Source organism: Diorhabda sublineata, chromosome X (assembly GCF_026230105.1).
Source record: "Diorhabda sublineata isolate icDioSubl1.1 chromosome X, icDioSubl1.1, whole genome shotgun sequence".
Lineage (NCBI taxonomy): Eukaryota > Metazoa > Arthropoda > Insecta > Coleoptera > Chrysomelidae > Diorhabda > Diorhabda sublineata.
The window spans coordinates 36,775,588-36,789,556 of record NC_079485.1 but is presented as its reverse complement, the minus strand read 5'-3'; the positions used below and the strand labels follow the sequence as shown (position 1 = coordinate 36,789,556).

At 31.6% G+C, this 13,969-nt stretch overlaps 1 protein-coding gene across 3 annotated transcripts in view; it reads left to right on the top strand.

Moving 5' to 3' along the window:
- LOC130451371 (protein tolkin-like) overlaps positions 1 to 11,773 on the top strand; it is a 45,499-nt gene extending 33,726 nt beyond the window's left edge. For 2 of the 3 annotated variants that reach the window (XM_056790351.1, XM_056790350.1), the window contains exons 5-11: positions 1,519 to 1,697; positions 2,129 to 2,359; positions 4,111 to 4,449; positions 5,736 to 6,203; positions 6,258 to 6,623; positions 9,173 to 9,891; positions 10,973 to 11,773. In XM_056790351.1, coding sequence (XP_056646329.1) covers positions 1,519 to 1,697; positions 2,129 to 2,359; positions 4,111 to 4,449; positions 5,736 to 6,203; positions 6,258 to 6,623; positions 9,173 to 9,891; positions 10,973 to 11,104 — 2,434 coding nt within the window. In that variant the 3' untranslated portion in view covers positions 11,105 to 11,773. The remainder of the gene's footprint in view (positions 1 to 1,518; positions 1,698 to 2,128; positions 2,360 to 4,110; positions 4,450 to 5,735; positions 6,204 to 6,257; positions 6,624 to 9,172; positions 9,892 to 10,972) is intronic. The other variant, XM_056790352.1, reaches the window with a different exon arrangement.
- Positions 11,774 to 13,969: the final 2,196 nt, after the last annotated feature.

Genomic DNA, 13,969 nt, shown 5'->3' with positions numbered 1-13,969 from the left:
ATGCGAAATGTTGTTTGGTACATCTTGGATCGATTATCGACGGAATTTTCTGTTGGCATTATAGTTTTTGGGTTGAGTGCGCTGAAAGTTGTTATAGTATTTGGTTAGTCTTTTATGGCATGGGTTTATTGTTTGCACTGTAAGCATTCTAGATTATCATTGAACAAAAATATTTTATTAGAGGGTTGTTCGTATGTGATCGATGTCAAAACCAGGAAGAGATTGGTTGTTCAATGGAGATATAAATATTTGTCTTCTAAAACTAAGAAAATGCTGAAATGCTGGATCTGAGATGCCTATTCGCAGGAAGGATAAAGGTGACAGGATTAATTCCTAGTTTTTGTTTTGATACGATAAATCTTTGACTTGGAGTGACTAGTCGACGTGCCTGTAGTAATTGTTAGTCAATTTTCATTTGCCAAATATATACATATTCTGTTATTAAATAACTTTCAGCAAAAAATAATATTCTTTGGTTATATTGTTTGGCTAAGAGCTCAGAATTAATCTTCTAACCTAGTGTTTTCGATGGCATCAAACAGGACAGCGTGATTTCTCGAAGGAAAGTTACTTGTTGGTTGATTTGCTACTGAACAGTATATTTTCGGTTGTTGAGTTGTATTTTTAGTGGGCGTAAACTCATTTTGAGGTATGTTGGCATCTACTATTGCATTTCATTGAAATTTTTCTTCTTAATTGTTTATTCACTTTGGAATTAACACTAATTGGTTTAAACTACTTATTTTATTTATCGAATTGGAAAACTCGACTGTACACTACGACAGTTCAATACGAAATAGGGCAAACCTTAGTTATCAATAGAACAATTTTACTTTCATTTAGATAAAAGTTCAACTTGAGAGAAACAAAATGGACATTGTACAAAAACCAAACGACACAGCTCAAACTTCAAGTGAGTATAGAGAGTTGTGTCATATAATCGATTACCATTATCATATATAGAAAGGGAACGTTATACACAAAGTGTTTTAAGAAAATTAACTCTTTAGGTATTTTTAATTATCAGACCACGTCTCGAAGTTGATTATATTAATTTATTATATAATATATTATCAGAATGTTATTTTTATTTATTATTTTCAAATCAAAATTTAGTTAGTGACGATATTAAAAAGTTGCATGCCGAAAATAAACTCAGTAAAGTTGGAATACTAAAAAGGGATGGAATATCTATTGAAATATCTAAATTCGGCTCTTTCAATCTGTATACATATGTTAGCTTTTATACGAGAGAAATCGTTAAGAAAACAAAATTGTACATAAGAGAAATAACCGTGATCAAATGGAACTAAACAACGAGTACTGATTAGAGGGCGAGATACTCAAATATATGGAAAGAAGATTTGGCTACATGTTCAATAGACAAGAAGAAAACAGCGACTAACTCACAACATTATAACGTTAATAATATAAGACCAAGTAAACCTAATATCATTTAAAAAGAATAATTAAGCTACAGTAACATGACTAGAATTTAGAAATAATCTTTTTTTTTAGATGCTGTTCTTTTGTAGGAAAAAGAGGTAATGGGGGTCAGGCTATTAGTATAGGAAAAAACTGTGATAAGTTTGGAATTATAGTGCACGAACTCGGACATGTTGTTGGTTTTTGGCATGAGCATACAAGACCTGATAGAGACAGACATGTTAACATTATTAGAGAAAACATAATGAGTGGTAAGTTTATTTAGTAGTGGAATAATATATAGATAATATTTGGAAAACTGTGGAGATCAATTTCCATACATATAAGATATTTCACTGATTTCGGTAATGTGAGAAAATATATAAGTTTATACAATAAATTAAGGTAGAATTAGGTAGGATCTCGATAATCATAAATCAAGATTTGAATACATTTTCAAAATTTGTAAAACCAAAAACCACAAGGAGCATTTTATAACTCAATAATATTGAGATAAATATGTGAAAAATACGATATTGGTTTATGAATTCTCACATTTTGGGTAGTTATATTATATTCCAATGACTAAACTATTCTGTTATTAGGACATATACCACAGTGGTGTATGTACTCCAGACACTCTTCTCAAATATTTATTTGTTAACTACATAACTACCTGAATTACATTGCAGCTTGTTTTTAGGTCAAGAGTATAATTTCAATAAACTAAGTGACGAAGAAGTGAATTCATTGGGTGTACCATACGATTATGATTCTATAATGCACTATGCTAGAAATACATTTTCAAAGGGGACTTACTTGGATACAATTCAACCTATCGATGTACCTGGAAGAAAACGTCCTGAAATCGGTCAAAGAATTAGACTTAGCGAAGGAGATATTGCTCAAACAAATCTTCTTTATAAGTGTCCTAGTAAGTAAAAAATTTAAAACATGCAACATATTTTTTCTAGATTTCTGATTATATATATATATATATATATATATATAAATTTCTTTAATTTCTTATTTCTTAGACCTATTGATGTATTAATGCATCTAAATGTTCAGATTTTATGTCTCTTCTGCTTTAAAATTATTAGAAGAACTAATTTTCAAACAGAAGAGACCTAAAATAAAGAATATTTAGTAGATGCATTTATATATATATATATATATATATATATATATATATATATATATATATATATATATATATATATATAAAGTGGACTAGCTTTTATATATTTTCCGAGCTTTCGTATTCATCGTCTGGGAAATAATTAATTAAAATTGTCGGTGGTTTTGAAGCGTCAGATACAACTAATGCCTCCACAAAAGCAAGATCAACCTTTAAATTTATTTTTGTTTTAGACGTAACGCATAACCACATAAAAGTATTTTAGTAGCTATAAAGGCATCAGACTGTCGTATCGTTACTGTTACACAACCTCAATTTACAAATCCCCTCAAAGATTGTTGATTAATTATGCAATTAAAGAAATAACAAGTGCCATGAGAATTATTTGTATCTGAGATACTAAAAACTTGCAATGACTCACTCTTCACAGTCAACTCTTCTGTCCTTATTCGCCACATATCAACTTGAATTATGTCCCAGTAAATTGCCTTTTTGCACGTAATATGAGATTTCGGACAGAGCGATTAAAATTGCCCTTTGCCTTGTAGTTAAAACAATTAATATTCTGTAAATATGGTTTTCGTACGGTTTGTCACGTAATGACAAAGAATTACTCAAATTAGCACTGAAAAATATTTTGCGAAAATAGGCAGATTTTAGTTTCTTCTCATGACTGACTCTCCTTTTTCACAGCACATAGGTACTTTAGGTACTTCTTAAAATGAACTTCCGTGATCACGTAACGACAAGCCTTTGTAGCGTTTTGATTCGTATTGTCTGAAATACTATCTATGATACAAAAGACTGCATTATTACTCGCGATTTCCTCATCCATTAACTTTTGTCGATTTATCATTTTTTTTTAGTCTTAGCGAAGTCAATGTTCTTGATAATCAAATTTTTCCATTACATCCAGGCTCCCAAACGATCTTGCAAGTGATAAATATAATAATAAAATAATAATATAATATATAAATAAAATGATTGCAAACACTAATTACAATCCCAAAAGAACGGAATGTAAATCGTAATAATCCATAATGTAGAACTCAGTAATAAAGCAACGAGAATTCTAAATGCAAAGAATGTACTGTCCTAGCTATTCGTCACTAAAACCTCAGCCTGCCACCCTGATACTTACGAACAAATTCTAATCACACGTCTTGGTTATCCTTGGTGTACGTGCTTATCTTTTATCGAGATTCTTGCGGTCGTGATGATTCAGTCCGGTTAATTAATAATCATACATCGTAATGTGTCTCCATTTAATTTGATATTCAATAGGTTACTGATATTATTAAATTGATAGAAGTATTGATTGATTCTTATTCAATTTGTTAAACACTCATAGCAGTTCTGTCAAGCATCTGCTACATTCTCAATTTTCTATTTTGTCAATTTCGTATCTAACTTTAGTTATTTATCGCCATATTTATCGAATAACATTAAATTATATTTATAACAGTAATATAGCTACCTAAAAAAGTTGATAACGAAAACCAATATTTAATATATTCAAATATTCAAACTTTATCTTTTTTTAGAATGTGGACGTACTTATCAAACTAATTCTGGTACTTTCTCTCCTCCAATTTACATGGAAAGTGCACCAAAAGACGATATACGCTGTGAATGGCGAATTACGGGAACTCATGGGGAGAAAATCGTACTCAACATCACTAATCTCGATATAGCAAAATCACAAGATTGTAAAACTGATTACATAGAAATTAAAGATGGATACTGGCACAAGTCACCCACATTGGGATTATTTTGTGGTACAGGTCAATTTCCTTTAATAAAATCTACTGGAAGTAGAATGCTGATTACGTATGTGTCCAAAAATCCTAAGGGACACAAAGGTTTCACTGCTAGTTATGAAGGTAAATTTATGTTTATATACTTTGAGGCCTTAGTCAAATGTACTGACCTAATGAAAGATTTGCATTCTCATAGTGGTTCGAGATGAGAGGAAAGCTTTTATAACGATTAACTTAAAAATTGAATGTTAACTATTAGAAATTTCCCAACTACTATTTGAATGAGGAAATTGTATCAGATAAAATGCGAAGTAGTTGTTAAAGAATCTCAGAAATATAGTTATTAGACGATAAAACGTACGAGAAAGTTTGATTAAGAAAATTATTCAAATCAAAATATAGCGTCACCTGTGATTTCTAATGTTCATTTAATTTTTGAATATTTTTTTTTAACTAGAAATCGAGGTTATTCGTACACACGACCTTTTTCCATTTTCCAGAATCTGTGATTTAGTGGCATGATTTTGTTTACATCAACAATATATTTGCAAGAACAAAAACTAATAATAGTCGGACAGTGCAATATCTGAACTATAGTTCAAGTTCAAAAAATTTTTAGTAAATCTTCAAAAATATGTGTAGCCTGGCACTGGTGGTGAAAATCGTGAAACGTTCGCTCTACGCACCAACTTCAGGGGATTCTTTGAATTCCTTCCTATAATATGGTCAATTATCGACAGTGTAGTTCTGAATTGAGTGTTCGAGCATTGAGCAAAGAGAATCACCTCAATCGGGACTTTCTAGTCATTTGTGTCTGTTCACCACATTCCGACTACGATCTTAAGTTTTCATTTTCATCTTGTTATCAGTCTCTTGAAAAACAGCCCCATTTCATTTGATTTTAACAAAGTATCTCAGATTTCTTCACGCTCTCAACTTATGCGCCACTCAAACATCAAGTTTACGTGCTGTTGACTCAGTTTTATACCTACTTAACTTTAGGAATAAATCAAATAAAAACACAATACCAAATGAAATTCAGTAATATTTTATTAAAAAGACAAGAAATTATCTTTGTGGAGTAAAGACGATTGAGAATATATCCATGTCCTAAGGAAATAAATTTGAATAAGAAGTCCCTACAAAGTGCTTGTAGTGTATTCATAGAATATTCCAATTATAGTATGTTATAATCTGAATAAATTTTCCACAGCAGTAGAAAAGAAACTATTTCCTTCAAATATATCTAAAAACTATTTTTCTCACTATTATATCTATTTAAACTTTTTGAGAGCACATCCAAATAAGTACCACTCCTATGTCTGTACTGTCCTAAATTTACTTGGTTTTGGCAAATAACATACGTATTATGTAATTTAACACTTAATATATACAGTCTAGTTTTGCAGCTATATGCGGTGGTGATCTCGTTATTGAGTCCGAAGGTCATTTGGAATCGCCTAATTATCCAGAAGATTACCAGCCAAATAAAGAATGTATTTGGAAAATCACGGTTCCCAAAAGTCACCAAGTCGCTCTCCGTTTTCAGTCTTTTGACGTAGAAAACCACGACAGTTGTGTTTACGATTACGTGGAGATTCGAGATGGTTTCATGCCTGATAGTCCGATACTGAAAGTTTATTGTGGGCACAAAGTACCTCCAGATGTAATAACCTCGTCAAATCAAATGTTGGTTAAGTTTGTATCTGATGGTTCGGTACAGAAAACTGGATTCTCGGCTATTATAATGAAAGAATATGACGAGTGTTCTAGAAGTGATCATGGCTGTGCGCAGCAGTGCATAAATACATTGGGAAGCTATATCTGTACATGTCAGATAGGATATGAACTTCATTCCGATGGAAAACATTGTGAAGGTAAAACTGATTAACACTCGATACTCCAAGTATGAAATATTTTTTTTGTTGCAGATGCTTGCGGAGGAATATTCACCGTACCTAATGGTACTATAACATCTCCATCATTCCCCGATTTATACCCACTTAACAAAAATTGTGTATGGGAAATAGTGGCCCATCCACAATACAAAATTACCTTAAATTTTACCCATTTCGATTTAGAAGGTAACTTCAATACCCCGCAGCCACTCCAGCAATGTGAATATGATAAAGTAGAAATTTACAGTAAAATAAAAGAAGAAAAACTGAAAAAACACGGATCGTACTGTGGACCTAAAGCTCCAGCACCGATAACATCTGAAGGAAATGTTATGAGAATAATATTTTCATCCGATACCAGCGTACAAAAAAGTGGATTTGCAGCAGTTTTTTTCACAGGTTGTTTTAAACTAAAAGTTGTTACAATTACACTTACTTCATTTTATGTATGGAAAGCCAATTTGCATGACTTATATTGCTCTATCTTTTATGAAAAAATGTTCTATTGCTAATATAATGCACGAAGTAACGTTCTTAAAGTTTCTATGCCTCTCAATTCAATCAAAAGCTTTCGGCTTTGGTAGATATATTCCATCTACTACGATATAAACAGTGAAAAAAATAAACTCTGGTAGAAATGTTTGTCATAACAGACAAAAATTATGTAATATTTATTCCTATCAGTACTTTCTAGGGCTAGTAATTGATAAGACCAAGGGTAGTGTATGACACCGAATTTCGAAAGTTTTTGAAATCTCTACTTCATCATTCACCAAGACTGGAAAATACAGAGCCTACTTGTTTAGAATTAAATATAATCCATTAACAGAATTCACTTGAAGCCAAAGTAAATTTCGTTATATTGGGTTTTCGAGAAGAATTTTTTTTCTCAATAATGCGACCCATCTAAAATAATTAGAGATATTAGTATTTTCTCTAATAGTAAGTACGGATTTTATCATCATTTTATCATTTGGAGCAGAAAGTTGGAGCTATATTGGTTTGAGCTAGTTCTCAAAAATAAAAAAGCAATACATTTTCTGACGTATTTAAAATATTCTTCTCATCGCACCATTCCTTTTTGCAATATAAGCCTTTTCATAAAATACCTTTGATTTTTTCAGCAATAGTTCTAATCCTCAGGCTGTGCTCTAATTTCAGGAGGAGTACAACAACTCATTTTTAGCAAACAATCAGCAAAAGATTATAAACTGACGTTTTTTGTGTTACATTTGACAGGAGCACGGATTATTTTATGCTTAAGAAAATTTTGAAATTTTATTCTATTTTTAATAACTAATAATTTTAAAAATAAAATGCCAGTAGTGATAAAATTGTTTCATAAGCCACGACAGAAAAGTGTATTAATGTATGAGATCAATTTTAAAGATCCGCTTCTCAATCTTTAATAAAACCCGACAAAATTCACTTTCCTACCTTGATGCATAAATACTTTCTCCGATCAACCTGAAACGGTCAGCAACGGAAATTGTTGGTATTGGGGTACGCAAAAACCAGACTCTATGAAGGAGTTAAGTTAAGTTTTGAGATGTAAAAATATATAACAGAATAATTGGGTTATACATTAATTGGAACGACAATTTTCAGAAAATGCCATAATAACTGATTTAACACTAACTTTTTCCTAAAAATATTAACCCTGCAGATATCAATAGAAACTTATTGTTTCGACGAGATTGTGTTACATTACGTCATGAAAAATGTTTATAGGGCTGTTTAAAATGAAGAATCTATAAGACTAAACCAATTAATACTGATAATTTAAAACAAGTAAGACAAGAAATGAATAAAATCAACACAAATATCTTACAGAACGAAAATTTCGATTTGTTGATCACCAAATGAACGGTGCCCAGTTTGAGCACACGTTACCACAATCTACAAAATTTTCATACATCCTGTTTTCTTAAAAAATAAATGAGCATTATATATGTGTAATATGGAATAATTTCAATATTTACTTTTTTTTTCAATATTCTCGGACCCGTCGATTAGTAATTTCAATCGCTATTTTCAACATACCATGATAATGTGTATGGAGTGACCAAATTAAGAGATATGACGTCATCTTTGATTGTGTTAAATGACAACCCTGTTATTTTTATAGCTATTTTCACGGAATATGTCTTGATACTGCGCTGATAATGCACAAGATGAAGATACCAAATACTATTATTCATTGATGTTAACTTTAGCTAATGGTCAGTAGCACAAGTTCGTAAAATATATCGTCCAGGAAATTCTGGAAGATGATCCTGATAAAAGTCTGGAGTTTTGTGATTAAATTATGAATCCATTAGTCACTCAGTTTATGTTAAATCGTGAGGTAATCGACGATATTATTGACATTTAGCGGACGAAAATCAAGGACAGATGAGAGGTCATACTGAATGGTCATAAAAAGTGAATATTGCGACAGGGATGACAGGAAATTATATTATAGAACCAAAATTATCCATTGAATGATTGGTACCGCAATTGTCTTATTCGTTGTAAATATTAATCAACAGCTTTTAGCATTTTTCAGAAAAAAAATGAAATTTGGCAATCTAGCTAAAATTATAGTCTCGTTCTGTATTTAAAGATATTATTCATTATTATTATTATTCATTATAAGTCTAAAATTCTCTCTCTCCTGTCAAATGGATACAATGATACAAAATTTTATTCAATACATTTTCGAGGAATCAAATCCTGAATATAAATTGTCAATTTTAATAGAAAATTGTTAAACCTGTGATCAATGGGATCTCAGAATTGGTATATCATCATGAAAGATTAAAATCAGTTCTTAAAAAATATTTAACATTTATTTTTAAAAGAATTGCTTGTAAAAGATGAAAAGAACAGTTTTTTAGTCCAGTATATATTAACATTATAATTCTTTATCAATAATAACAAATTTGAATAAAAAAATACTGTTTTAGATATGGATGAATGTTCGGTTAACCATGGAGGTTGTGAACATGAATGTGTAAATACTCTCGGAGCTTACATATGCACATGTCACAATGGATACACACTAGCTCAAAATGGTAAGGACTGCAAAGAAGGAGGCTGCAAATATGAAATTTCCACTCCGTATGGTACATTGGGAAGTCCAAATTATCCTGATTACTACCCACCCAAAAAGGACTGCGTTTGGCATTTTACTACCACCCCTGGACATAGAATTAGAATAGCTTTCCAAATATTCGAATTAGAACCGCATCAAGAATGTTCATACGACCATGTAGACTTTTATGACGGTCCATCTCCTGAGTCACCGTCGTTGGGAAGATTATGTGGATCTAAGCTGCCTCATCCCATAGTAGCATCAGGAAACCAGATGTATATGACTTTTAGGTCAGATGCTTCTGTACAAAGAAAAGGTTTCTGGGCTTCACATTCTACAGTTTGTGGCGGAATATTAGAAGCGACATTTGAGAAACAACATATTTATTCCCATCCTAAATTTGGCAGTGCTAGTTACGACAATAGAGCTGACTGCGTTTGGACAATAGAAGCACGAGGAGGTTATAACGTTAAATTATCTTTTTTAACTTTTGACATCGAAGATGAAAAAGAATGTGAGTACGACTATGTTGAAATATTCAGTGGAATGGATTCAAGTGGTCTTTCATACGGAAAAAGCTGTGGAACTAAGGTAAAGACAAAATGTGCTTAGAAACTTTCTCCAATAGAATCTGTAGAATTAAAATAAAATTTGTTTAATTCAATTCTAAACCACAGATTATCTTTTAGTTAGATGTGAGCTAATGCAGATAATGATTTCAGATTCTTAGATAATATAATATAGTGATGATATCAAAGTGTAAACAAATTCCTAGCCAAATGTTCAAAATCGAATAAGAAAAAAATGGAAAAAAATAGCCCAAAATTATCAGTATTTGCATTTTTTTAGATGAATTTGTCTAGGAAATTGTAACGCATTTAAAAACAATTTGTTATTGAATTCTAGTCAATAGAAATGAAGGGTTGGCTATATTTGAACAATGTATTTATAATATATAACATATCTCGTAAAAAATAGACAGTGACATTAATGATAACGTCTTATTTAGAGCATCTACGTTTCATTTTCGATCATGTTTCCAAAAAACATTTTCTCTTTTTCTTTTCTGAAAAAATATACTTACGGAAGTCGAATAGTACGGATATTTGTAGTTATTGGGAGTTCACCTTCGTTAGCAGTTTTTAGGGGCAAATCACAATTCTGTTTAGATGCGTAGGCGCCGCCAAAAGGCATGTACCCTGTTTGAGTAAGAATTTGGGGATATGGTAGCCAGGCTTATCGAGGCATTGTAACAGCTGGGCGTTATGTTAATAATTTCCCATAAACCCTCTCAGTGATTTAGTTAATTAATACTGACGAGAAGGATCAAAAAATACAAATTGTGATGAACCTCTATATACCAAAAAAACTACCTAGTAGTTGATTCATCGAAGAGCCTCAATATTTAAACCCTTGAATACTGAACTGAATATTATTTTAATAGTTTACTTTGCTCAGTATGCTCATGGTAATTATAAGCAAACGGGACTGATCAATAAAAAAATGCTGCAAACGTACACATTTAGGTACTATTCTGTTACTTTTTAGGATTTTCAGAAAAATGATTCCAAAATATACGAATATCAGTGAAAAATATTTTCAAAATTTTTATGTCTTCAATTTTATCTTTTAAAAATATTAGATGTTAGATTCTTATTTTTATATTTTTCAGAAACCTTTCGACATCATTTCCACACATGAAGCTTTACTGGTTATATTCAAAACGGACGAAACGCTTGTCGGCAAAGGATTTAGTCTTGTATATGAAGCAGTTGAAGCTTCAACCAGTGAAGAAGAAATATGAATAAACTAAGATGAAAATTGCAATTGGTATACGACGTGATAACATCAAGACGTGTATGATGGCTAAACCGGTTTTGTTTGTGTGTACCTGTGAAATACTAAAATCAGCTTCTGTTAAAAATATAACGAGAAACATATGTAAACAGTGGTTCTCAAAATTATCGAGATTTCTTTAAGTGTGTTTAAAGTTTTGGACTGTTAGATTTTTGTAAGATCATTTTATAGCCATCCTCTTTCACTTCACGATATTTGTTAAATGTGTATTTGAAATGTTTGTTAGTATTTACTATGAGATGTGTATGTGGGATTCATATAAAAGCTCAAAATAAATCAGTGTTCCAATATATTAAGAGCAATATCAGATAGTTTAGTTATTATGAACAATAATGCATTTCCTGATATACCAATTCACTCATTAATATTATTGAAAGCAATAAAAGTGAAAAGCAAAAGTTTTAGAAAAACTGTATAATATTGTTTTTTCAAATTGTTCTTAATGTGTATATATTTATTTATTATCATTTCTTATTCTCATGAAAAGACGTATACTATTAAACTCATGTTGATGAATTTTTGTTTAGTTTCCATACTTTCCGGTTAAAAGTTTTCTTCTTATGGGCATAAGAAAATGAGAAACACCGTTAGAAACAGTTTAAATAAATAAGAAAAATATTACATTGGTGTTCCATGTGGGGTTCATTAAATAAATAGTGACGTAAATATGGCTAAGAGACTCGGTGACCTGAAATTGGCAGAACTAAAAGCAGTTTTGGATAATTACGAGATGGAAGCGTCCGGTAAGAAAACTGAATAAGTAGAAAGACTCAAAGTGGCACTGGTAAGTGAACTCGCCAATTTCTGAAATGAAGAACGATTTTTCATTGAAAACTGACATTGCCGCTGACGTCGAAAAAAATCTCATCTCTAAAATCGGATATCGAGAATGAAATGACAACGATGAAAAGTCAGATGGGCAAGAAAATCAAGGAGTTAGAGAAAAAATTGCACATTCAAAGACATTCCAAAAGAAGAAAAGAGGATCGAACATAGAAAATCATGCAATCCACCAGCACAAATTCAAATAGAAGACATTAATTAGCAGTTTAGCTCGAGTCAAGGCCCCAACGTTTGACGGTAAGAAATCTAGGACCAATTAAGTTAAACAGCTGTTGCTAGAGTGAAAAATTGGTCCGATAAGGACAAAACCGTTGAACTTAACTATCGCATTGCAAGGAAACGCCTTAGATGTATTTCAGACGATACCTCTTGAAGAAACTGTTGACTTCGAACAGCTGAAGAATAGGTTGGACATGCGATATGGTCACGAACATCTAGAAAACCTGCAACAATTGCAAAGAATTATTTTTCAATAGTTGAATAAATTAAATGGACGGGAAAAGTTTTTATTTTGTAGAACGGGATCATTTAATTACATATTTTTCCTTAAGGCGATTAGTTGAAGTTTTAGTAAGTTTTAAAAAATCTTCCAATAAATTTCCTATAGTATCCAAGAAGTCTGAGAAAAAAACAAGCACAAAAGTAGTAAAAAATTCTGCTGTGTCTGGTTTGTATTTTCGATTCTCTTAACCTTTCAAATACTCACTTCAAAACATTAATGATATCGTCAAAATATACTAATTTTTTTTTCATTTTTTACACTTCTTAAAATGTTATACATTACTCTTTGAAACTATGCTGAGGGTCTTTTCAAACCGAATGGCATTCTTGAAAATTCTTAGTAATAGTGAAGTATATTTTAGGTAATATCCTCTTCAGTCATCTCTATGTGGTGAAATCCGTATGCAAGATTTAAGATGGTGAAGTATTGGCAACGTCCTAATTTATCTCATAGATATATTTAGAAATGTCTATCTCCAACAGTTATTTCATTTAGCTAACGATAATTTAAGACTACTCTGAATTTTTGTTCACCAGTAGTATCTAATTTTTTGGGAACAAACCGGATACTATTGACCAAGGTGATTAAAAAGTCGTTATAAAATTTTGCTCTAGCATGCTCTGTATATATCTCGATATATTTCAAGATATCTATACGATTTAGAATAAATAGGCACATCGTTTGTGGTTTTGATTTAATGTTTAATTTTACTTGGAAATGTTAATTGATTACCATGAACATGAAAAATATCGAAATATTCCTTAATAAATTTCAGAATAACATTGCGTTATTTTCTATATCAAATTTAAATCTGCATAAATAGCTTTAAAATTTGGACTCAAGGTTTGTTCTTCGAACTCTTCAAACTCTAAAGGAGTACTCAAATCTACTTTGAAATATGACTCAGATGGATTCAAAATAGTGCAAATGACTTGACTGTTTTTCGCTTTTGTTTTTCAGGTATTTCTAATTTCCCTACCTTTGTATACGCTATAATTATTATATTATCAATATTCCTAATATTTGATTATTTGATCAACTGAAAAGGCCATTTATTTCATCCAAAATCTCCAAAGAAACTCCCTCAAAATAGCAGGTGTTCATCTTCTGCATTCTCCGCGAAATTCTATTCATCTAGGGTTTCGCAAATTGCGCAAACCCTAAAATTGCCACAAACGAAATTTCCCCATATGCACAAAATACGGTTCACACCCCGCTTCTCACCCACGTTGTCAGAAGAGGATGGAAACCCCCCAAGTCCCCCAGGAAACTGCCCCAGTCACCCTGGAAAAACCCCAAATCCCCTATGATCTGCAACAGATTCCAAAAGCCTTGCTGAAATCCTGGTGTGCTAGTAACCGAAACTCTACAAAGCCTTACTCCCTACTTTTACGGTTACAATTGTACCGTAACTAGCGACGTGGGTAACCGGATCTTTGTCGCTTTTGCCCAAAAGCGAAGTACCTC